Source organism: Onychomys torridus, chromosome 6 (assembly GCF_903995425.1).
Source record: "Onychomys torridus chromosome 6, mOncTor1.1, whole genome shotgun sequence".
Classification (NCBI taxonomy): Eukaryota; Metazoa; Chordata; class Mammalia; order Rodentia; family Cricetidae; genus Onychomys; species Onychomys torridus.
The window spans coordinates 117,868,558-117,891,636 of NC_050448.1; the positions used below are offsets into that span (position 1 = coordinate 117,868,558).

The 23,079-nt window shown below is 38.9% G+C and overlaps 1 protein-coding gene across 1 annotated transcript; it reads left to right on the forward strand.

The window, feature by feature from the left end:
- Positions 1–5,270: 5,270 nt before the first annotated feature.
- Positions 5,271–22,768, forward strand: LOC118586269 (guanylate-binding protein 1-like). The gene is made up of 12 exons (XM_036191389.1): positions 5,271–5,466; positions 7,682–7,809; positions 9,008–9,117; positions 9,339–9,538; positions 9,887–10,129; positions 10,876–11,156; positions 11,738–11,950; positions 12,366–12,468; positions 13,832–14,025; positions 15,068–15,161; positions 19,352–19,542; positions 22,658–22,768. The coding sequence occupies exons 1-12, from the start codon at positions 5,271–5,273 to the stop codon at positions 22,766–22,768; spliced, it is 2,064 nt and encodes a 687-aa protein (XP_036047282.1).
- Positions 22,769–23,079: the final 311 nt, after the last annotated feature.

The following is a 23,079-nucleotide window of genomic DNA, read 5'->3' on the forward strand; positions in this document are numbered from 1 at the left end:
ACTGTTCTGAAACACTTTATAATACACAGAGCCCATCCTGACTGAACTGGCTGACAGTAGTGAGTGACAGTAGAAGGTTCTGGGTTTTTAGGAGGGTGGCAAACATGCCATTCCCCTCACTAACTAGTTCTGAATAAAAAATCAGCCACATAAGGGGATTTATTTTAAGCAACTAGATTTCAAAATAATATCCTGCCTCCTCATCTCAGATGGTCACACAGGGCCCCCCAGCCAACACTGAGAGTCACTGCCTATATAAAAAGCATGCACTTGTAACCAACAGTTATCAGAACAGCAAGTGGTTGCAAAGGTTTCTTCCAAGCAAATGTTTGCCAGCTCTGGCTGAGAAGTCCTGACGAACCCTCACCCTAGCCCAGCTCCAGAAACTATTTTTATGATTGTTGATTCCCTGCTGTGAAGCAAGCATTTTCATTTTCATATTACTCATATCCATTAAGACTGTTGCTGTAAATTTGATCATCCACACTCAGAGAAAATCTCACAGCCTTGGAGAAGGACATAAGAGACCAGGTAGGAAGCCAGTCCATCCACCATGAATAGCAGGTAAGGAGGCTTGCTTCTCTTCTCAGGTCTGGGGAGTTCTGCTCAGGGACTTGGGGTCTATAATGTCAAAAAGGGGATAAGAAGGTTTTGTAGGGCTCAGTTACATAATATCAGAGTCAGAATGGGCAGCAACTGAGCATTCACTAGGGCATAGGGTTAGACGATACCAGGAGGGGTGTTATCAGGGTTGACATTCCCTACATTCCAGTATTGGACTTGAATTCAGCTGGAAATACTGAAACTATGTGTGCTCTTCTCTGTTCACATTGTCTCTATTGAGTGGGAACACAATTAAATGACTATGGACATTGACAGTACTTGCTTTGTCCTGCTCCTACTGCAGCTAAGCAACTGAAAAGTCTGCCCATGCATTGTCTCCATGAAGAGCAGAGATGAAAAAACTAAATAATATAAAACAATAAATGATGCAAGCAGCCACAGACACTGTGGAAGCAGAAGGAAAACTTTGTAACCCAGAGGGAAAGATGAAGACCTGGTTAACATGCTTTCTACCACACATCTGAACTTGGTTTCTAAGTGGATTTCCTCTTCCACTGGGCAGACTCTCTCATTCCTAGAGCCCACTCCTTACCTCTCACCCTTAGGAGTCAGACTTGTGTTTCACTGAAAGAGTTCCTTCAAAAAATGTCATGCAGTGCAGGACTAGGGAGCTTTGTCTCACCTAACCATGGCCCCAACCCAATCAGGCCTTCAGAAAGTTGTTCCTAGAAGCTCCCCACTTGAGTTCATGGCCAGGCACCAGCTCCATTCATCAATTCTCTCTCTCCCCATTGTTAACTCCTACTTCATTCATCAATTCTCTCTCTCCCCATTGTTAACTCCTACTTCATTCATCAATTCTCTCTCTCCCCATTGTTAACTCCTACTTCATTCATCAATTCTCTCTCTCCCCATTGTTAACTCCTATTTCATTCATCAATTCTCTCTCTCCCCATTGTTAACTCCTACTTCATTCATCAATTCTCTCTCTCCCCATTGTTAACTCCTACTTCATTCATCAATTCTCTCTCTCCCCATTGTTAACTCCTACTTCATTCATCAATTCTCTCTCCCCCCATTGTTAACTCCTACTTCATTCATCAATTCTCTCTCTCCCATTGTTAACTCCTACTTCATTCATCAATTCTCTCTCTCCCCATTATTAACTCCTACTTTGAATCCTCTCCCTCTCCCCAGTTCTCTTTTCTTTCTTCTACCAAATAGAAAAAAAAATCAGTAAACCTAAAAATGGGCCACAGGAAACTATCATTTTTTAACAACTTCTTATTGCTCTTGATTTGCTCCCTGATTTTCAATCTTCTTGTCACCGTTGATTTGAGCTTCCTGTGGCATTTAAAATGCTGCACCCAGACCCCTCCTCACTTAGGTTGCCTTACTGAATAACTAATGAAGTCTCAGAGCACTCTCAGGAACTTAACATCTTAGTTGACCAAAACAAAACAAGTGAACAAACAGAATACCCGCAGCTCTTAATTCTAACAGATAAATGAATAATTTGTTATTTCAGAACCAAATATTGTAATATTGAACACTCCCATTCAATATCTAGTATAAATATTAAAATTGGAATCCAAAAGGAAATTCTTCCATGATAAACTGAAAGGAAGAGTTGAGTTGTTGCCGGTGAATTTTAATAATTTGCAAGGATACAGACACATATTACCCCAAATAACAGGTTCCAACAGGGTAACAGTTTCATAAAGTTTTATAACAGAACAAAGATATCATAACTGAAGACACTTTCAAACATTCTGCTGGAAACATCAGGTAGGCATTGGAGAGAACAGTAGGGAAACAGGCCTCAGATACTCTCTGACAACATTCTCACCCTTTGGGTGGTGGAAGGCAGGGCTCTGTTTATAAATTCCAAAAAAGATCGTACCTGATAGGTCAAACACAGAAGTGGACAATAAATGTGATATTGAGTAAGAGGTAGCAAAGATAATTTGGCTCTGGGGCTTCAATGTTCCAGCTCTCCACAGTCACTAAAGTTCCCACCAGTGAGTAAGGCTTGTAGAGGGTTAACTAAGGTGTATTCTTCTTTGTGGGACCGCCCTTCACACCAACCATGTCCTTGGAAGAGTCCCTCATCCAGGATGTCGCGTTTCTGATAAATATGCACAAGTCAGTTGTGCTGACTTCATCCCTGGAGCAGCAGCAGAAGGGGTCCCACACATGCTCAATCCACCAAAATGTTCCTAAGAACCAGAGGGAGGGGCAAATACTAAACACCTGAGCAGATTATTACCCAGGTGCTAACATGAAGAAAATGGAGAATTTATCCATGAGCGTTTTCACTCATTGAAAGAATTATTGTGCTACTAAATCCATATTGAATCTCTTGCAAGTAGTCTAAATAAAAATAAAATCACCTAATGCTAAATTTAGAAAAATTCTATTTTTAAAGATTTTTTAATTCTTTCATCAATCTATTTACTTTATATGCCTTGTGTACAGGGTGTGAACATGTCATGTAACGTGTTTAGAAACTGGTGGACCACTTGTGAGAGTCAGTGCTCTCCAGCCAACAGATAGATCCTGGGGATTGAGCTCAGGTTGTCTTGCTGGACACTAAGCACCTTTACCAGCTAAGCCATTAAACCGGGCCCAAGAAAACCTACGTCTTAAGAAGATAATTTTCTAAATAGAATTTAAAAAACATTTTTCAGCTCTGAAAACATCCATACAGCTAGTGTTATATAGACTGAATAGGTTATATTTAGAAATATATACATATATACATGTACATATATGCATGTATTAACTAGTGAAAAAAGAAGTCATTAATTAAATTAGTTAAATTAAATTAATTAAAGAAGGACAGTGGAGGAATTATATGGGAGGATTTTGTGGGAGGAAAGGGAAAGGAAAATGTAATTCAATTATAATCTCAAAAATTAAAAACTAAAATTAATAAAATGTATTTTATTTTACTTTATTTTACTTTATTTTCGAGACAGGGTTTTCTATGTAGCTTTGCGCCTTTTCTGGAACTCACTTGGTAGCCCAGGCTGGACTCAAACACACAGCGATCCACCTGGCTCTGCCTACCAAGTGCTGGGATTAAAGGCGTGCGCCACCACTGCCCAGCTGTATTTTATTTTGTATTAAGAAATTTTGTATTCATTTTACATATCAACCACAGATCCCCCTCTCATCCCTCCTCCTGCTCCCCTACAGCCTCCCTCTGCATCCCACTCCCCATTCCCTCCTCTGATAAGGTAAGGGCTCCCTTGGGAAGTCAGCAGAGCCTGGTATATTCAGTTGAGGTACAAGCCCTTCCCCACTGCATCAAGGCTGTGCACAGTGTCCCACCATAGGGAATGAGCTCCAAAAAAGACAGCTCATGCACCAGATCCTGATCCCACTGCTAGGGGCCCCTTAAGGAGACCAAGCTACACAATTGTCTGGCTTATGCAGAGGGCCTAGTCCAGTCCCTTTTAGGCTCCACAAGTTCATGTGTTCCTGCTAGCTTGGTTCAGTTGTCTCTGTAGATTTCTCCATTATGATTTTGATCCCCCTTGCTCATAGAATCCCTCTTCCTTCTCTTTGCCTGGACTCCAGGAGCTCAGCCTGGTGCTTGGCTGTGGATCTGCTGTGGGATAACACACTTGTACACTGGTTTAGTAAAACACTGATTTTCCAGTAGCCAGGCAGGAAGTATAGGCAGGGCAAGCAGACTAGGAGAATTCTGGGCAGAGGAAGGGCAGAGTCAGGAGTCACCAGCCAGACATACAGAAAGCAAGATGACAAGGCAGAACTGAGAAAAGGTACCAAGCCAAGTCGCTAAACATGGACAAGAATTATGGATTAATTTAAGGTAATAGCTAGTCAGTAGTAAGCCTGAGCTAATGGCCAAGCAATTATAATTAATATAAGCCTCTGAATGATTATTTATAGGCAGCTACAAGACTGCAGGGCCAGGCAGGATCAGAGAAACCTTCTGGCTACATGAATCTCTGCATCAGCTTACATCAGTCACTAGATGAAGGCTCTATGATGACAGTTAGGGTATTCACCAATCTGATTACTGGAGTAGGCCAGCTCAGGTACCCTCTCCATTATTGCTGGTAGTCTAAACTGGGGTCATCCTTGTGGATTCCTGGGAACTTCCCTAGCACTAGGTGTTTCCCTATAGCCATGATGTCTCCCTCTATCAAGATGTCTTTTTGATTGCTCTCCCACTCCATCTCGGTTCTAGCTCAACCATCCTGTTCCCTTATGTTCTCATCCCACATCACCTACACTCCATTGCCCCCCCCACCCCAGTTTACTCAGGAGATCTCATTTATTTCCCCTTTCTAGGGCAATCCATGCATCCCTCTTAGGGTCCTCCTTGTTAGCTAGCTTCTCTGGAGCTGTGGGTTGTAGTCCAGTTATTCTTGCTTTACATCTATTTTTTAATAAATTATCTTTCCTATTCATGCATGAAATTTAAAACTAGAATCCATGATAACTTAAAGGGAAGAGTTGAGTTGTTAGTACTTAAATCTTGAAAATTCATTAGTACTATCATTTGTATTCAACTTTTTGGATAATATTTTCATTATGCAGATTTTTGCTTTACCACTTCAACAATACAATAAAACTTCAGATTGTGCTGGAGGGTTGTATGACTCGACCTTCTGAGAAGAGAAGGGATTTCTAATTTATTCCACCTCTTCCCTCAAAGACAGAGAACCCCAATGGACTCGGCCCTAAAGGTCCACATGCCAGAGCCCCTGTGTCTCATTGAGAATGTGAAAGGACTACTGAGGCCTAATCAGAAGGCCCTGGAGATCCTGTCGGCCATCACACAGCCGGTGGTGGTGGTGGCCATCGTGGGCCTTTACCGCACAGGCAAATCCTACCTGATGAACAAGCTGGCTGGGAAGAACACAGGTGGGTGCCACCAACAGTGCTTTGCTGAGTCCCCTCTCTTTGGTCACACTTTGAACTTGGGTTGTGAGGGGGAACAATGTTAGAGAAGGAGATAGACTCTGAAATCTAATCTACTCAGAGTTGGGCTTTTTATCTTCACTCTATTTCAGGAAGTCAGTCAGCTCCATAACACTCTTTATAATCTTCAGTTCTGTTTTAAAAGTAGAAATCATTCCTATCCTAGAAAGGGAAAAAGCATTAAGAAGAATAAATAATTACATAATAATCTGTGGGACAGTCGTTAAAAGTAAAGGCTGGGCCACAAAGAGGCATCAGCAAGTAAAGGCCCTTGCTGCACAAGGCAACCTGGACCCAGTACCGAGAAGGCAGAAAAAGACAGCCTAATCTATACACACACACCCTAACACACATCACTCATAAACACACACACAATAATTATGATGATGATTTTGTAGTTAATAATCTCATGAGGTTACAGTGAGTTTCCTCTGACCTTTAAGGTTTCAAAATGTTTCAGATTGAATTGGAAATTCTTATTGTCATGAATAAACGTAACATAAAATTTATTCTTCTAACCATTTTAACTGAAGTTCTTTATCATTAAACAAACTCCCATTATTTTACAATCATCACCTGAATCTACTTATATATTTATTATATTTTTCCAAGACAAACTACATACCCATCACCCAAAAATTATCCATTCCCCAATTTTCCATCACAGTTCTATAACCTGTTCCTGAAATCTAATCTACTCAGAGTTGGGCTGAAATACAGTGGGTTTGACCCTTAAAACAAAAAGAGGGAAGTAATCGCTGTGGTGCAGGGCAGAAATCCCAGAACTCAGGATGCTGAAGATAATATTTTTATAAACTTCTAAAATTATACAGGGTGTGAACATGTTATGAACATGTTTAGAAACCACAGTACAACCTGTGAGAGTCAGTGTTCTCCTGCCAACATATAGATCCTGGGGATTGAGGTCAGGTTGTCTTGCTTGACACTGAGCATCTTTACCACCTGAGCCATCAAACCTGCCCCCAAAAAAGTCTATGTTTTAAAAAGATATTTTTCTAAATAGAATTAAAAAATATTTTTCAACCTTGAAAACATCAATACAGGTACATTATATAGATTGAATAGGTTATATTGGAATCTCCTAGTTCAAGAACAGCTTTGATAAGCTTTGATAATTAAGCAAGGTCTTCATCACAAAAAGAATGGACATTCATCATATCTTAGTGCATTGATTTTTGTTTGTTTGTTTGTTTGTTTTTCAAGACAGGTTTTCTCTGTGTAGCTTTGCACCTTTCCTGGAACTCACTTGGTAGCCCAGGCTGGCCTCAAACTCACAGAGATCCGCCTGGCTCTGCCTCTCAAGTGCTGGGATTAAAGGCGTGCACCACCACCTCCCAGCAGTGCATTGATATTTTAAGAATATTGTCGCTTCCAAGCCTTGAACGTGAAATATGTAATTGTGCATTCTGAAGTTTTTTCTAAAAATAATCTGTATATTTCCCCATGTAGATTTGCCACCTTCTAAATGAAGTGTATTTATTCCAAGGTAGTTTATATTTAGATGAAATTATAAGTGGGGTTAATTTCTTAATTTTTTGTACATTATTATTTTGGTTAGTCATTATTGGTGTGTAGAAAAGGAACTAATTATACAAATCACAGAAATAATTCTGTAGCTATGCTGGATTAAGTGATTATATTGAACATTATGTCATGGGATATTTAAAAGGTTTAATACATAAGATCATACCATCTGTGACAAAGATAATCATATTTTCCCTTTCCAATTTGGGTGCTAGATATTTCTGGGTTTTTTTTCCTAATTACTTTGGATAACACTTCAAGCACTATATTGAACACCAGTGTCCAAACTTGGGCATACATTTTTCTTTTACGATCTTGAAGGAAAAATTTTCAGCTTCTACCATTGAGTATAATTGGCATGGTTCTTCATATATGGCATTTTATACATTTGCATTAAGAAATTCTTGTAGTTTGCTGAATATTACTTTTAATAACTGTTGAATATTTTCAAGTATTTGGTATTTTGAATTTTACTATTTCTCTGGTTGCAAGATCAATACTAGTTTTAGTTTCAGTTAGCTCTACTGGCTTGGATTGTTCTCATTTTTACATCAATTTCCTGAAACACCCGCTTCTAACTCTCTGTCACTGTCCTCTCTTCTACATGTCACAGGCTTCTCTCTGGGCTCCACAGTGCAGGCTCACACCAAAGGAATCTGGATGTGGTGTGTGCCTCATCCCCACAAGAAAGACCACACGCTTGTTCTTCTTGACACTGAGGGCCTGGGCGATGTTGAGAAAGTAAGGATTGAGAATTCACTTTAAGAATCAGACCCTGATATCTAAATATTCTATAATTTTTAAATAAGAACCTGCATTTACTGTATCATCATGTCATTAACTTTAGCCACCACTAATAAATAGACTCACAGAAGAGCAGGATGGTTATTTTGCAGTATCCCATCAACTAACAGGCTGTAACCTAAACCTGGTACCCAACCTTATGAAGGCACCAAGGAAAAACTCAGTGTTGTGTATCCTGCTCTACATAGAACTTCAATTGCAGGTTTGAGTTTGAAGGCCCATAACTGTGTTTAAATGCAAACCCTGTTACTAAATTAGAATTTTAATTTTTAAACTTCTTTCAGACTCAGGTTTTTGATCTACCAACTGAATTAAATAAATAGCACTCTATCTATCATGACATTTCTTTGAATATTTATTAAGATAAATATTTTTTTCTTGTACATAATATGTACCCAAGAATGGCCTATATTAGCCTAACTAAGTCCTTTGTGCTTGATCAACTTGGGCAAACCCATATTTTCCATTCCAAGAACTATAAGAATAAAAGAAATGCTACTTAAAAAAATAGCCACAGGTTTTATGTATCACATGAAAGCATATATTCTCCTTAGCAATGAGAGAAATACTTAAATCTACAGTGTATTTGAAGCTTTAGAATATCTGCTAATATCCACTGTCTATTTAGAAATTACCTGCCAATAGTCAAAAGAACACCTTCAAAGAAAAAGTATAAACCAAAAATCTTTCTTTATGTTTCTTTTTTAAATTTATTTTATTAAATTTTCTATTCATTTTACATACCAACCACAGATCCCCCTCTCCTCCCTTCTTTTGCCCCACCCCAGCCTTCCCTCCCAAACCACCTTCCATTCCTGTGAAGCCAAGTGCCTAAGGTAGGACACCTTGTGCAGCCTTCGTGCAGGGAGGAGGGACTTGGGCCTGTCTCAACTGATTGTAACAGGCTCTGCTAACTCCTCATGGGAAACCACAAATCTTAGTAAAAAAATATTTGAAGTTCAATGGAAGCCATGATAGCTTTTGTTTAGTGTTGTCTTGTGTAGGTTTTTTGTAACAGCACTAGTTTTACTAATCATTGTAGAAAACATCTGATTAAATGAGCATACTTTTGTCTCTGCTCACCTGAAAACTGACACATGACATACTCCTGACCCATGTGTGTTCTGACTTCCAGGGAGACAACCAGAATGACTGCTGGATCTTTGCCCTGGCTATACTTCTGAGTAGCACCTTTGTATACAATAGCATGGGAGCCATCAACCAGCAGGCCATGGACCAGCTGCAGTATCCTTTCTGTGATGGAGAACATCCCAGCCTGAATGCTGCAGTCAGTGTTAACAGACAGGAGGCAGAATAATCCCAGTATAAGGGGAGACTTCATACACCAACTAATGCGTCCACACTGAGTCAGAGCATGGCAAAACCATGTGTGGAGATGGATGAGACCAAAGGGAGGAAGAAGACTGGGGACCCTGTTCGTTCACCACCTTTCCTTAGCTACCCAGCTATGTGACAGAATTGACAGATTGCATCAGAGCAAGGTCCTCACCTGACCAGGAAAATAAGGTGGAGGACTCAGCAGAGTTTGTGAGCTTCTTCCCTGACTTCGTGTGGAGCCTGAGAGACATGACCTTGAAGATGGAAGTAGATGGCGTCCATGTCACAGCAGATGAGTACCTGGAGAATTCGCTAAAGCTCAAGAAAGGTACAGAGAGTGATACTTGTAGGTGAAAAATGCCAGGAAAATTATATCTTTTTGGGGTGACACACTCAGTTTTTATATGCTTTGGGCTATTCCTAAGAAATAATTATTATTTACCATCTGCCTGAATAGAATCAATAATAACTACATTAATTTGCAGTTTCTTTGGCTGCCTCCTTTTCTCAGTACTGTTACCAGAGCACGTTCATCTCCTTACTTACTTCACAACTTATGTGGCAGAGCTGCACATGACGAAATACTATAACATAGATTTATTTGAAGAAATTCTTAAATGACAAGCTAACACTTCCACTAACTATTCACCCTCCTTTCGAAAAATTATTTCCCCAGGTACCTGCAAAGAAGTTGAAAAATACAACTTGCCCCGACTCTGTATTCGGAAGTTCTTTCCAAAGAAGAAGTGTTTTGCCTTCTACCCACCCACCGAGTGGAAAAAACTCTCCCAGCTGGAGACACTGCAAGAAAATGAGATCGATTCTGATTTTCTGAAGCAAGTAGCAGAATTCTGTTTGTACATCTTTAACCATTGCAAAGCCAAAACTCTTCCAGGAGGCATCCCTGTCAATGGCCCACGTGAGTCCCCTTCTTGGTCTTCCACTCATTTCAAGATGAAGGGAGAGAGAAACATTAATATAGTCTAATCCTTAAGTAGAATAGGTAGTGAAAACTTAGTTTAAATAAGTTAAACCAAGTTAAGTCTCCATAGTGTTGGAAAAGTAAGACTTCTGCTATTGTCCAGTATCCAATCAACATATTTATAGTCAAATAATTTAAGTAAAAATGAAGTGAAATTAATTCAGACATTTAAGTGAAAAAAATAAAGACTATAAAACCTTATTTCTCATGGTTACTGTACGGAAAAGCAGAGCCATTATCCAATTGGTTTCCCTCAGAAAGTTTTATAAAGCAAGACTGAGCTACATTGAGACAAGGAAGAACAATTTTGGATAAGGAAAACATTACTTTTCCTCGCATATTTAATTAAAATCTTATGGTTCTCAACCTTGCTAATTCTGTGACCCTTTAATACAGTTCCTCATGCTGTGGTGACCCTCAACTATAAAATTATTTTTGTTGCTATATCACAACAGTAATTTTGCTACTGTTATTAATCTTAATGTAATTATTTGATATTTCCAATAGTCTTAGGAGACCAGAGGGCTATCAACCCACAGATTGAGAACCACTATGAGAAGACTTATTCTAAACATGTTGGAGGACTGAGATATTCATGTTTGATATACACAGGCCTGCCTTATCTTTTCCTTAGAGAAGAAAATTCTACTTAGTGGATGTCATCATTTGTTCTCTATTTATAGGACTAGAAAGTCTAGTGATGACCTATGTTGAAGCCATCAGCACTGGAAAAGTGCCCTGCATGGAGAATGCAGTCCTGTCATTGGCAAAAATAGAGAACGCAGCTGCAGTGCAAAAGGCCATTACCCACTATGACCAGCAGATGAGCCTGAGGGTGCAGCTGCCCACAGATACTCTCCAGGAACTACTGGATCAGCACAGGACCTGTGAGAGAGAGGCCATAGAAATCTTCCTCAGCACTTCATTTAAAGACGAAGACCATTCATTCCAAAAGGAATTGGGAGTAAATTTTTATATAGATCAATGTTGTATAACGCAAAGTATACACCAGACAATGAAATGAGTGTTAATTTTAAAGAAAGCTATACTTTGTAGCCTTAAAATGTTAACAACTGCCTCTTTAGAACCATATACTCAAAAGAAACAATCTTTAAACTATGGATTAAGTTTGAAATAATTGTATGATACTAACCTTTATTTTAAATGCATATAATTGACAATTGGTGCTTTAATCAAATTATATACTTGGATAGATCGATTTTATTTCCTTTGGCCAAAAGAAATGAACTTGTGGTTTTAGTTGTCTCCTTGGGCTTATGCTTTGGATCCTTCATTCCATTCATAGCCATCGTCAGTCCAGTTTAAAAGCAAAGTTTGCAATTAGGTTTGGTATAAACCTCTGAGCATCATTTCTCGTAAGGAGGGGATTCATAAAAAGGTTCAAACTCAAAGAAGAGCCACAGTTTTTCTCAGCTATCATCAAGTTTCTGGAGACAACAGGTTTTTGGGGAAGCCCTTGGAGAAATTCTAACCCTTGTTCCTTTCTTCTCTGGTGTTCTTTTTACTCCCTTATTCACACTGCAGTCTCAGCTACAAGAAAAATGGGACAACTTTTGTAAATGCAATCTGGAAGAATCATCAGCCCGTTGCCGGGAATTGCTTCAGGATATCTTCAGACCTCTTGAAGAAGATGTGAGTCAAGGCATGTATTCTAAGCCAGGAGGTTACTGCCTCTTTGTTCAGGAGACAGAAAGGCTGAAGAAAAAGTACCATGGAGAACCAAAGAAGGGCATACAGGTAACCAAGATATTTATCAGTGTGCTCTACCAGTGCTGACATGTCTCCTTGATCCAAACATTCAGAAAGTGTCACTTATTCATCTGATCTATGATTACTTTTCATTTCTACATTCTGACCATTTCATCTTTATATCTATATCTCTCTTAACTATTTTCTCCTTGAATGCTTTCTGTCTCAATGATTCACCCATGTAAGCCCACAAGATTATCAACTCCAATTCACATGCCTTAGTCTAAATGTACAGAATCACATTCTCCCAGTATCAACCAGTAGGGGGCTCCATTTGGTTGCCTTGGATGATTTACCCATTTCTCTGGTAAGGAATCTTAGATGAAAAGGACAATTCTTGAGGGTGGTAGAGAGACAGATAGATAGATGTTGTCCCACTAACTTATGTTCTCTGGACTCTAAGGCTGAAGAGATTCTACAGACATACATACAATCCAAGGAGGCTGTTTCTAATGCAATTTTACAGACAGATCAGAGTCTGACCGAAAAGGAAAAGGTGATTGAAGGTAAGAAATGAACCAAAAACAAGTTACTTACAGAATCTTGTAACAGTTTTATTCTTAAACTAAAACAACAATGAGAAAGATGTGCCTATCCCTAAAGTTCTTTCTGTCCATGGGGAACACAGTCACTGATGGAGGAGTTACCTCAAGAGTAAAATGGACTTGGAATAATCTTTTTATCAATTAGTGATGACCACAAGGGGCTACAAAGATGTCTCCCTGGTTAAGAACACTGGAATTTCTTCTAGAGGACCCCAGTTTGATTTTCAATACCCACTTAGTGGTTCCCAACTGGTGTAGCTCCAACACAAATAGTGCCCCTTCTGGTCTTGCCAAGCACCAGGCATGCACATGATGCACAGATGTATATGCAAGCAAAACATCCACATATATGAAATTAAATAAAATAGACACAGAACCGGGGTTATGAGTTGGCCTGCCTCAACATCCACCTCACCTATGATCTGCTGGAACCTGGAAGAGACCTGAACTACAGAAACAAAGCTGCATGATCTCCCCAATATAGGACAACAACAGGATATCCAAGTGTTCCAGTAAGGTCCTGGCATTCTATTATAGCATCAATAATATAATAGAAACCAGAGGCCCCAAACCAGACCAATGACTCTTTGCAATGAACACTTGCAAGTAAAGACATATGGACAAAGGGGTTACTGCATGACTCACTGTGTCACACTGCAGCTTCCAAGACAAGATTTTAATATTTTCCCCTTTTAAATAAATTTATTTGGTTTTCCTTTATTTTCTCTTTTTCCCCAGTTTTACTCTTAAATTTTGTTTCATATTGGGGCTGTACAGAAAAGAAGGGCAGATGAGAAGAAAAAGGAAAATGAATGTGATTAAGGTACATTATGTTAAAGACAATAAGAATTAATGGAAATGAAAGAAAAAGAAAAAACAGAAAATTCATAATACTAACAAGAAACCATGGAAGGAAGAAGGAGGTAATACTGTCTCCTCCGGGGAGAACTGCCAGGACAGAATGCCACAGACAGGTGCCACAGGGAAAACACATGGACTTCTCACATTTCTGGAGAATAAGAGTCCAGAGTCTGGATTCTGGGATGATCAAGAGTGCTCTCTCTAGCATCTTGGTTGTCTTCCCAACAGGTGGGAAGACTGAACTCTCTCTCTCTTTTTTTTTTATTATCATCTTACAACAGCACTGAGCTCCTATGGGGTATCCGTCCTCACAATCATCTAAATCCAATTACCTCACCAGAATCACAACTCACTATATCATCACACTGTGACTACAACTTCAACCTACGAGTACGTAAAGAGCACCAGCACTCGGTGCCTTCCCACTGTAGACCCATGTAAAATTATTCCCTCTCTTTCTCAGTGGAGCGTAAGAAAACTGAATCTGCAATGGCTGCTGCAAAACTATTGGAGGAAACACAGAAGAAGACTGAGAAGCTGATGGAACAGAAAGAAAGGAGTTATCAGGAGCACATGAGACAGCTGACTCAGAAAATGGAGAATGACAGAATCCAGCTAAAGGCAGAGCAAGAGCGGACATTAGCTCTTAAACTTCAGGTACACTATTATTTTTTATCCTCCAGAATCTTTAAAAGAAACCACTCTGTAGGGGGCTAGACAATCATGTGTTATAAGAAATTCTCCAGCCTATATTCTGTAGCAATCTCTTCAAGCTTACTGTGCCCACCACTGTGCATGGATAGCTGTCCAAAGCCACTTGCTCACAAATAAAAATAAAAATAAAAAAACAAGCAAGCCCTATGAATCCTATTTTCCTGAATCACTAAAAACAACAGCTATCCACAGACAGGCAGTGTACAAGTATCTTATAAGCTTTATTTTATTCTTTAAAAATCCATTAAAATTTAACGTATTTGGAATAATACAGTTACAGTTTCAACATTTAATTTTCCACATTGGAAATAAAGAGAGATCAAATTTGGAAGCTTATATACAATTCTATAATGAAACATTTCACTTTATCCTGAGAATTACAGACTTAAATTTTCATTATTCGTGTATGTATAGACTTGTCTGCAAATGACTGTGGAACAATAATTCTGAGACCTTCATGGATGTTGGTGGTGCTCAAGTCCATTATTTTTTAGTGAATAATAACAAAAGAAATGTCTGTATATATTCAGGGATGGGGAACTTAAAGCATATGTTGGCCTCAGTTGGTAGAGTCCAGATACCTGGGACTTGTCATTACAGAAGGGCAAGTATGTGTGAAAACAAAACCTATACCATATAATTGCCAGTTGATGGAAATGCTGTCTAGATTTAGATGCAATGAGTAAATTCTCTGTGGATCCACAAATTCTCAGGGTACAATTCAGATCAAAACGTTTTCAGGGACTGTAGATATACACTAAATTTAACTAAATAAAAAAGTACCAAACTATCAGGGATTGTAGTAACAACTGAAAACTCAAGAGAGAGGCAGGTACAGAGACTAATGGACAAAATTTAAGAATTAATACCAAAAGACTTGAGGAATTACCAAATTATTTTAGAGGCACTAATTTGAAAATTGTTTGATACATTTTTGTTATCCTGTTCCTTTTGTGTAAAATTAAATATTATCTTTCCCTCTTAGGAGCAGAAACAGCTACTCCAAGAGGGGTTCCGAGAAGAGAGCAGAAAGCTTCAAGAAGAGATGAAGAACGTGGAGAAGAGAAACAAAGAAACAAGTACTATTTTCTGCATGATAAGTAGAATGTAAAAATATACAGAACAGGGCTGGTAAGAGAGCTTACCATGTAACAGGCACTTCCTGTAAAGCCTGGAGACCTGGGTTCAATTGCGAAAAGCTATGTAAAGGTAGAGAGAAGAGACTGCACACAGTTGTCCTCTGATCTCCACACATAGACAGTGACGCATGTGTGCCCCTGCTACCCACAAGCCACACATACATGCAATAATAATGAATAAAAAATGAATATGTAGGACAGGAATTTCTATTAGAACACTATCCAATCAGGGAGTAAGTCTAATAATAAATTAGGGGTATCTAACAACTCCCACTGCTTTACTTTGAAATCGTGACATTTATACCATCACTGAGCCACAAGCTGTGGCACTTATACCATCACTGAGGTTTACATTGGCAAAGTGAAATTACTTGTAAAACCATTTTTTCTATCTTAAGTTTGTCATTTCATTTTTAACTGTATTATATACATTAGCATAAACTTCACTGGCTACTCTATTTGAACTATCCATCCTTTTTGTTAGAGATTTCATAAAATATGAAAATAACAGGCATGACAGGAGAGAGAGCTGTCAGGGAAGTTCTGAGAGTTTGGTCTCCATCTGTGTAATACTCAGACACTTCAACCCTGTGCTCATTCTCCCTTTTGTGTACTGGAGTGAGCCAATATTGTTGCATATTCCTGCTGATAGGCCATAGAACATTTGTGATTATATATAAAGGGAAGCTCCGGGGCTGGAGAGATGGCTCAGTAGTCAAGAACACTGGTTGGTTCAATTTCAAACACCCACATGCAAGCTCATAATTATCTGTAACTCTAGTTCCAGGGGATCCAGTGTTCTCTTCTGGCCTCTACAGGCACAAGGCATGTACATGCACAGAGAAACATTCAGGCAAAAACATCCATATGCAGAAAGTAAAATAATAATTCTTTTTAAATTAAAGGGAAGTTCTTTTTAGCTATCAGTATCAGATCACAATAGTTTCAGTATATGGCTGATGTACAATTAACTAGTGATAGAAAAGCATTGACCTTTAGACACAAAATTCAGAGAGAGCTGTAGAAACACACACACACACACACACACACACACACACACACACACACACACACACAGAGCATATTCAACCATCACTCTATGAGTCTGTTAGTGATTAGTGAATATCTTCAGATATAGTTCTCCTTGGAACAAAAGAGGCAAGGATGAACCTTCACTCCCCAAACCATGTCTTGGTGAGCTATGTCAGAGGCATCATGGTCTCTCCAAGGGAAATGCTGGTACCACAGAACTCCATGTAACCAATAGCAAACTACCAAATAGGTGTTGCAGAAGGAGACATCATAGCCATCCTATATTTTTTTCTTTCCTTTTCCTCCACAGTGGATCATATGAAAGCTGAATCTTCAAAGACTATAGAAGAAATGCAAAGGAAATATGATCAGGTGATAGAAAGTAAAGTCAGGATTCACCAGGAACATGTGCAACAGTTGACGGAAAAGATGGAGAGAGAGAGAGCTCAGCTTGTAGCAGAGCAAGATAAGATCAAGGCTCTTATGCTTCAGGTATTCTGTTGTGCCATCTCAACATTCTCACCTAATGGCAGGAATGAAAGACACTGATTAGAGGTTAGTGCAGTTGGTCTAGGTGAAGGACCATTGTAGCCAGACACTCTACTGCAGTTTTACATCCTTTGTGTCTGTGTCATAGAAAATCTGCAATTGTTAAAGGCCTCTCACTGGTAGACTGTGCTCTCTGGAGCCTGCATTATTCTCACTCACTGTAGAGTAGCTAGTGGTCACCAAGCTCTGAACAAAAAAACCTTCAATGCATTGCATATTGTACCCACATCAAATCATACAGAATTGGTTACATTTTCTAAAAGGAAAATTATAGTTGCAGATGAGATAAGGAATTCTTGTGTCATATCTCATGAAAAAATACCTAGCACATATTTTCTGCCTAATGGAATCAATAGTGATTTGTTGAAACACATGGGGGAAATTCTCTCCTCACTGTTATACCCTAACTGCTCTCTGCGATTCCTCTAAATCTGAAAAATTGTTGCTTGAATTTCTAAATGTCTTATAATAAAAAACTGATGCCAGATATTGAGGTAAATGCTGAAAGATCAGAGAGACAGACCAACAAGCCTCTGCCACATCTTGCCTTTAGGACTTCACAACCTGAAAAAGCCTCAGTTGGTAGGCCTCTAGCTAAATGAACTTCCTCAGCCGAAAAGGCTTCTAGTTTCTGTCTTCTCACACCTTCTATATATTTCTCCACCAAACCATTAAAGGCGTGTGTGCTTCCCAAGCACTGGGATTAAAGGTGTGTGCTACCACTGTCTGGCTCTGCTTCTCTCATGTAGTCCAGGGTGGCTTTGAACAAACAGAGATCAAGTTGGGTCTGTGCCTCCCCAATGCTAGGATTAAAGGTGTGTGCCATCCCTGCCTGACATCTGTGTTTAGTCCAGTGGCTATTTCTGTCTTCTGATCTTCAGGCACATTTATAGGGTGCACAATACGTCACCACAGAAGATTCTGTACGTTGGCTCAGGAGTGCACTCTGTGCTACTGTAGTCCTAGTCTCCTCAATTTTATTTTCTTATTATTAATAATCCCATCAGAATTTCATGATCTAATTATACTCATGCTTCTGAGCACCATGGAGAAATCCTCCCAAGTGACATCATTTTGAAATGAATATCCACACTATAGAAGGGGTCAGTTGGAAGAGGAGAGGAGAGTGATAATTATACCCAATTGTGTTACCTATTGGATCAAGAATCCCAAAGTAGAACTCTACAGCAGCAATACTTCAGGGACTCCATGGATGAGCCTCTTCTAAAGACTATGAAGGAGTGCTTGGGAAGAAATTCCAAACACAGGAGCCTCAAGAGAAAGAAGTATCGTGCTCTAAGATAAGATAGGAGGCTAGCTTAAAAGAGAGTTTCAAGTCTGATAAAATATTTGAGAAATGAAAGGAAGTTATTCGATAATTATGAAACAATTTCTGTGAGATCATTTTATTCTATGCCTCTTTAACCATCCTTTCCTCCTTAGGAGCAAGAACAACATCTCAAGGAAAAAATCTCTGAAGAGAGAAGAAAACACCAGAAGGAGATTCAGGAGATAGAGGCAAAAAACAGAGAAATAATCTTAAAATGTATTAGACTCTGCATTTGTACAATCAATATTTCCTTCCCCACACTGTCACCAGGGCTGACGTGCAATGATCAACTTTCACACAGCAAACAATAGCATTGAACATGAACTTTTCATGCCTGCATTATGCTGGCCATAAACTTTGCAGAAATGAAGATGGTGTATAAAGGTTGAGAGTTGCTACTAACGCTCATTACTAAAACTGTTGACTTCCCTCTTTTTTTTTTTACTGTTAATGCTTTTAAGGATGGTTAAGTGCATACTCTATGTCAAGTCATTTACATTTCCTTTAGAGAAAATACAAATTTTATAGTAACATATATTTTAAATAGAGAGCTATTATGTAATCTGATTAAGACTATTTGCTCATCCACACAGTGATTGTAGACCCATGTTCTGATTTAAGGGCTTATTCACACTGTTGAATCTGGTAGGAATAACATGAACATAGGGAAAATTAGATGCAAAATGAACAAAGGAACTTTAGGCCCAACTAAGTATCAACAATGGGGGTTCAGTGAATAATGTTTCAGCTCACATTGAAGAAAATGTTTCTTTTTGAATTTTAAACTTTATTTCACAGTAGTTGTGTAAAACAATGGGTTTTGTTAAATTGCACCTTAAATGCTTAGTCATCTGACGTAGCCTAGGTTCAGAGTACAGAAGCTCCATGGTGGCTGGTCAAGTGGAGGGTTGTCCCTGTGAAGAGTGAGAGTGTAGAACTTCCAGCTTCCTTGTCAGTGAAGCCTAGGGTAACTACTGCCCTCTCCTTGGTCCTGGCTCAGTGACATCATGTTTTCAGACAAGAAGAGCAAAGATGTGTCTTCACTCTCAAAATTTATATCTGAGTTAAGAAAATATATCAGAGGAACTAAGGTCACTCCAGAATAAATTATGTGCCTAGGAATTCCCCTCATAAAGAATCAACATAAATAATCATTGAGGGAGGGAGAATCTACACACTGATCTACATACTTTTTCTGCTTTTTTTTTTTTATTTTCAGTGGAATCTGCACAAGCTCAATCCACAGAGTCAGTGAAAATGTTCAAGGAAATGAATGAGATGCATCTGGAGCTTATGGTGCAGAAAGAACAAGCTTTTCAGGATTATGTGAAACAATTGACTGAGAAGATGGATGCGGATACAGCAAGGCTAATGGCAGAGCAAGAAGAGATCTTGGCTGATAAGCTTCAGGTAATTCATTGTGGCATCTTTATTTTCTCATTCAATGTCCAGTGATAAAAGACACTGATTAATGGTTAGTATATGTGATTATGTAAAGGACTTTTCTGTGTAGACACCTTCACCTTTGTATCTCTGACAAAGGCTCATTACATATAGGTTATGCTCCATGACTCCTGAATCATTGTATCTCTCAAAATATATAAGCAAATAACTAAAATCCCTACAGAAAGTACTTTACCAACATTAAATATTGCTTTTTTAAGAGCACAGGACTTCTCTATTATCTTTTTATCTAATAGTTTGTCCTAGATAGTTTCTGGGGCCAGTGTTGGGGTCCAGTCCCAATCTATCAAATGGTCCCTTGAAGAAGGAAGTGAAGAATTGAGAAATGCTACATAGGAAATATAGAAGTAGATGAAGAAAAAAAGAGACACAGGATAGCTTTGGGAGGTCCCTGGGTCAATACACAGAAGCAACCTTAAGTTTATTTCTAATGGGCTTTTTATACACTAGAAGGGGAGAGGCAAAAGACCTTCCCCTTTTAAGATCAAACAACAACATACAACCAAGTGTAGACACTTCAAAACACCTGGTAACAACTTCCCACAGCAAAGCACCTTATGATTAGGCCTTGAAATCTAAGACAACTGGTAACCATTTTTTCCACCCTATTGTGCAGCCTTTGAGATCAACATAAATTCTGACTTTGAGTCAAACCACAAGTTGGAATCTTTGTGGGCTCCAACAAGATAGGGTCTCTCTGTGTAGTTCAAACTAGACTGGCAGTTAAGATCTTCCCACTTCAGTACCCCAAATCTGACATTGCAGACCTGTACCACTGCACAGGCACTGACGTCTTTTTTGCTACTGAAGAAATTGTCATTCCGTAAAGATAGAAAGTGTGCTGTGATACTATTCCTGGGCAGACATCTTTCATGTTTCTCTTACCTAGTGCACTCCACAGTGGTATTGTTTTTGCCATCTCTATTAGTCTTTATCCCTGTAAGCATCCTAAAAAGCAGGTTTACCTACCTATACCCTTAGCAGCACTGATTATAGGCACTTCCCTGTTCCTGGTTGTGTGTCTGAGTCACACTATGCACAAAAGTACTCCCAGAACACCTCAGTACTTTACTTTTTGTGGCCCCAACAAAATCTTACAGGTCTATATAAAGTTCCCTAATCATGTGTCTTTCTTTAATCTGGAAACCATGCATTACTCTTCTAAATGTATATTTATTATTATCCTATTTACATGCACATGATATTTACATCACATGGTAAAAGACTTTTTTTAAAGGTAAAATTCAAAATATGGAGTAAGAGGCTGAATATAGGGTAACAGCAATATAGCAATGTAACAGCAACACTATGCTAACAAATGTAGACAGAACATTTCAAATACTAAAGTAGAAAGACTACTAAAGCTATGAAGAATCACACTGAAGAAATAAAAATGTAGGCTGGAGAGATGGCTCAGAGCATAAAAGTGGTTGCTGTTCAAATGTAAGGACATGAATTCGAATCTCCAGAACCTGTGTATAAGCAGGATGCATACCATGAATTCCTGTTCCCAACATTTTGCAGGGAGATAGAAAGCATAAACAGGAGAATCCTTGGAAACTCACAGGCCAGCTAGCCTGGAACACACAGCAGATAAATAGTGGAGAGATCATGTCTCAAACAATGTGGAAAGAGAGAAACAACATGGTGGCTATCCTCTCACTTCCACAGATCTCTCTCTCTCTCTCTCTCTCTCTCTCTGCCCCCCCTTTCCTCCTCTTCCCACTTGTAACATGAATCTTAAAAGGTATTATTAATAATAAGGAACCCAAGGTCAGGTATTGGGGTGAATACTAGAAGATCAGAGTGACAGAACACAAGCCACAGTGAGCCTCACCTCACCAACTTCTCAGCTAATCCTGTGTTCTCGAACTGGAAGTCTCTGAGTCCTCACCCAAAAGAATCTCAGCTGAACTGCTGCTAAAAGCCTAAAAGCTTAACCAGGCTCTAGGTCCTGGTCCTCATACCTTATATACCTTTCTGCTTCCTGCCATCACTTTCAAGGATTAAATGCATATGTCACCATGCCTGGCTGTTTCCAGTGTAGCTTTAAACTCACAGAGATCCAGACGGATCTTTGCATTTGGAATGCTAGGATTAAAGGTGTGCGTGCCACCATTTTCTGGCCTCTATATCTAGTGGCTCTTCTGTACTCTGACTCAAAATAGTTTATTAGGGTCCACAATGTATTGGTGAACACAATATCACCAAACCCACTCTTCCTCCTCCAATGCCTCTCCATCTCATTTTCCCTCTCTCTATCAAATACACTCACACTCATGAGTGTGCACACACATCCTACACACACAACAGACACCACATTAAAAGACAAACTAAAAATTTTTTTCAAGGGTACTTGCCTTACTATTATTGAAAACATATAGTATCTTAGTTTTGGTTATTTATTATATAGTATCAGTACGCCTTAAGGGTTTCATTATAGCATTTCCGTAATTGCATATAACCAAATTTGATGGCACTTTCTTAGTCTTTAATGACCGCTCTTCCCCTCCTCTTTTGCCATACTGTTTTCCCTTTGATTATGTGTCCTTCTCTCCCCTCTCTGGATTCCACACAAGTCAAAGCATACTTCTTATTTTCAGCTTGGCTTATGTCATTTCCATCCACTTACCTGAAAATACTGTAATTTAACTCGCATTGACAGCTGTAAAAGATACAGTTACATACATTAGACAACATTCTTTATTCTCCCATCTATTAAATAACATCCATTCTGGTTGTGTAATTTAGCTTCTGGGGACAGTGAATAATAAGCATGAGGATACAGATTTCTCTGTAGAAAGTTGGCTATGATTCTTTTGGATGTGTACCCAGAAATGACATGGCTGCATCTGGTAGAAGGTCTCTCTTTAGTTTTTGGAGGAGCTTGCAGATTGACTTCAGTAGTAGCTGTAATATTTTAATTTTCATTCCAATCAGCAGTGTTTATGGACTACTGTCTCCTGAATCCTCATTGCTGTCCCTTGGTCCTTGGATGCCAGATTTCTTACTGGGATAATGATACACTGTGCATATTCCAATTTCCAATTTCTCTTTTCAGGAACAAGAAGAAATTTTTAATGAAAAACTCAGGGAACAGAACGAAAGTCATAAGAAAGAAATAAGTAATATCAAGATGAAAATAGATAAGTCTGGTTGTTCCGTGATGTGAAAAGTCTAAGCACACCTACTTCCTCCTCTGCTTTCTCCTTTCAGGACAGAATTTTACTGACATGCTTCAGACCATTTCTCATTCAGAACTAAATATAATGCACAATAATAAACATGGCAAACTATAAAAACCACATGGTCTTTGTATAATGGAGTATAATTATAAGGTGTCACTATGGCATTTCCATAGGTCCATAGGAGGTACTTTGGTATCACAACGCTGAGGGTACATATGCTATGCTTATTAATAGAATTAATTATCAATATAATGTTTGAGAGAGTCTTTTTAGAAATCATGTAACTCTACTGTGA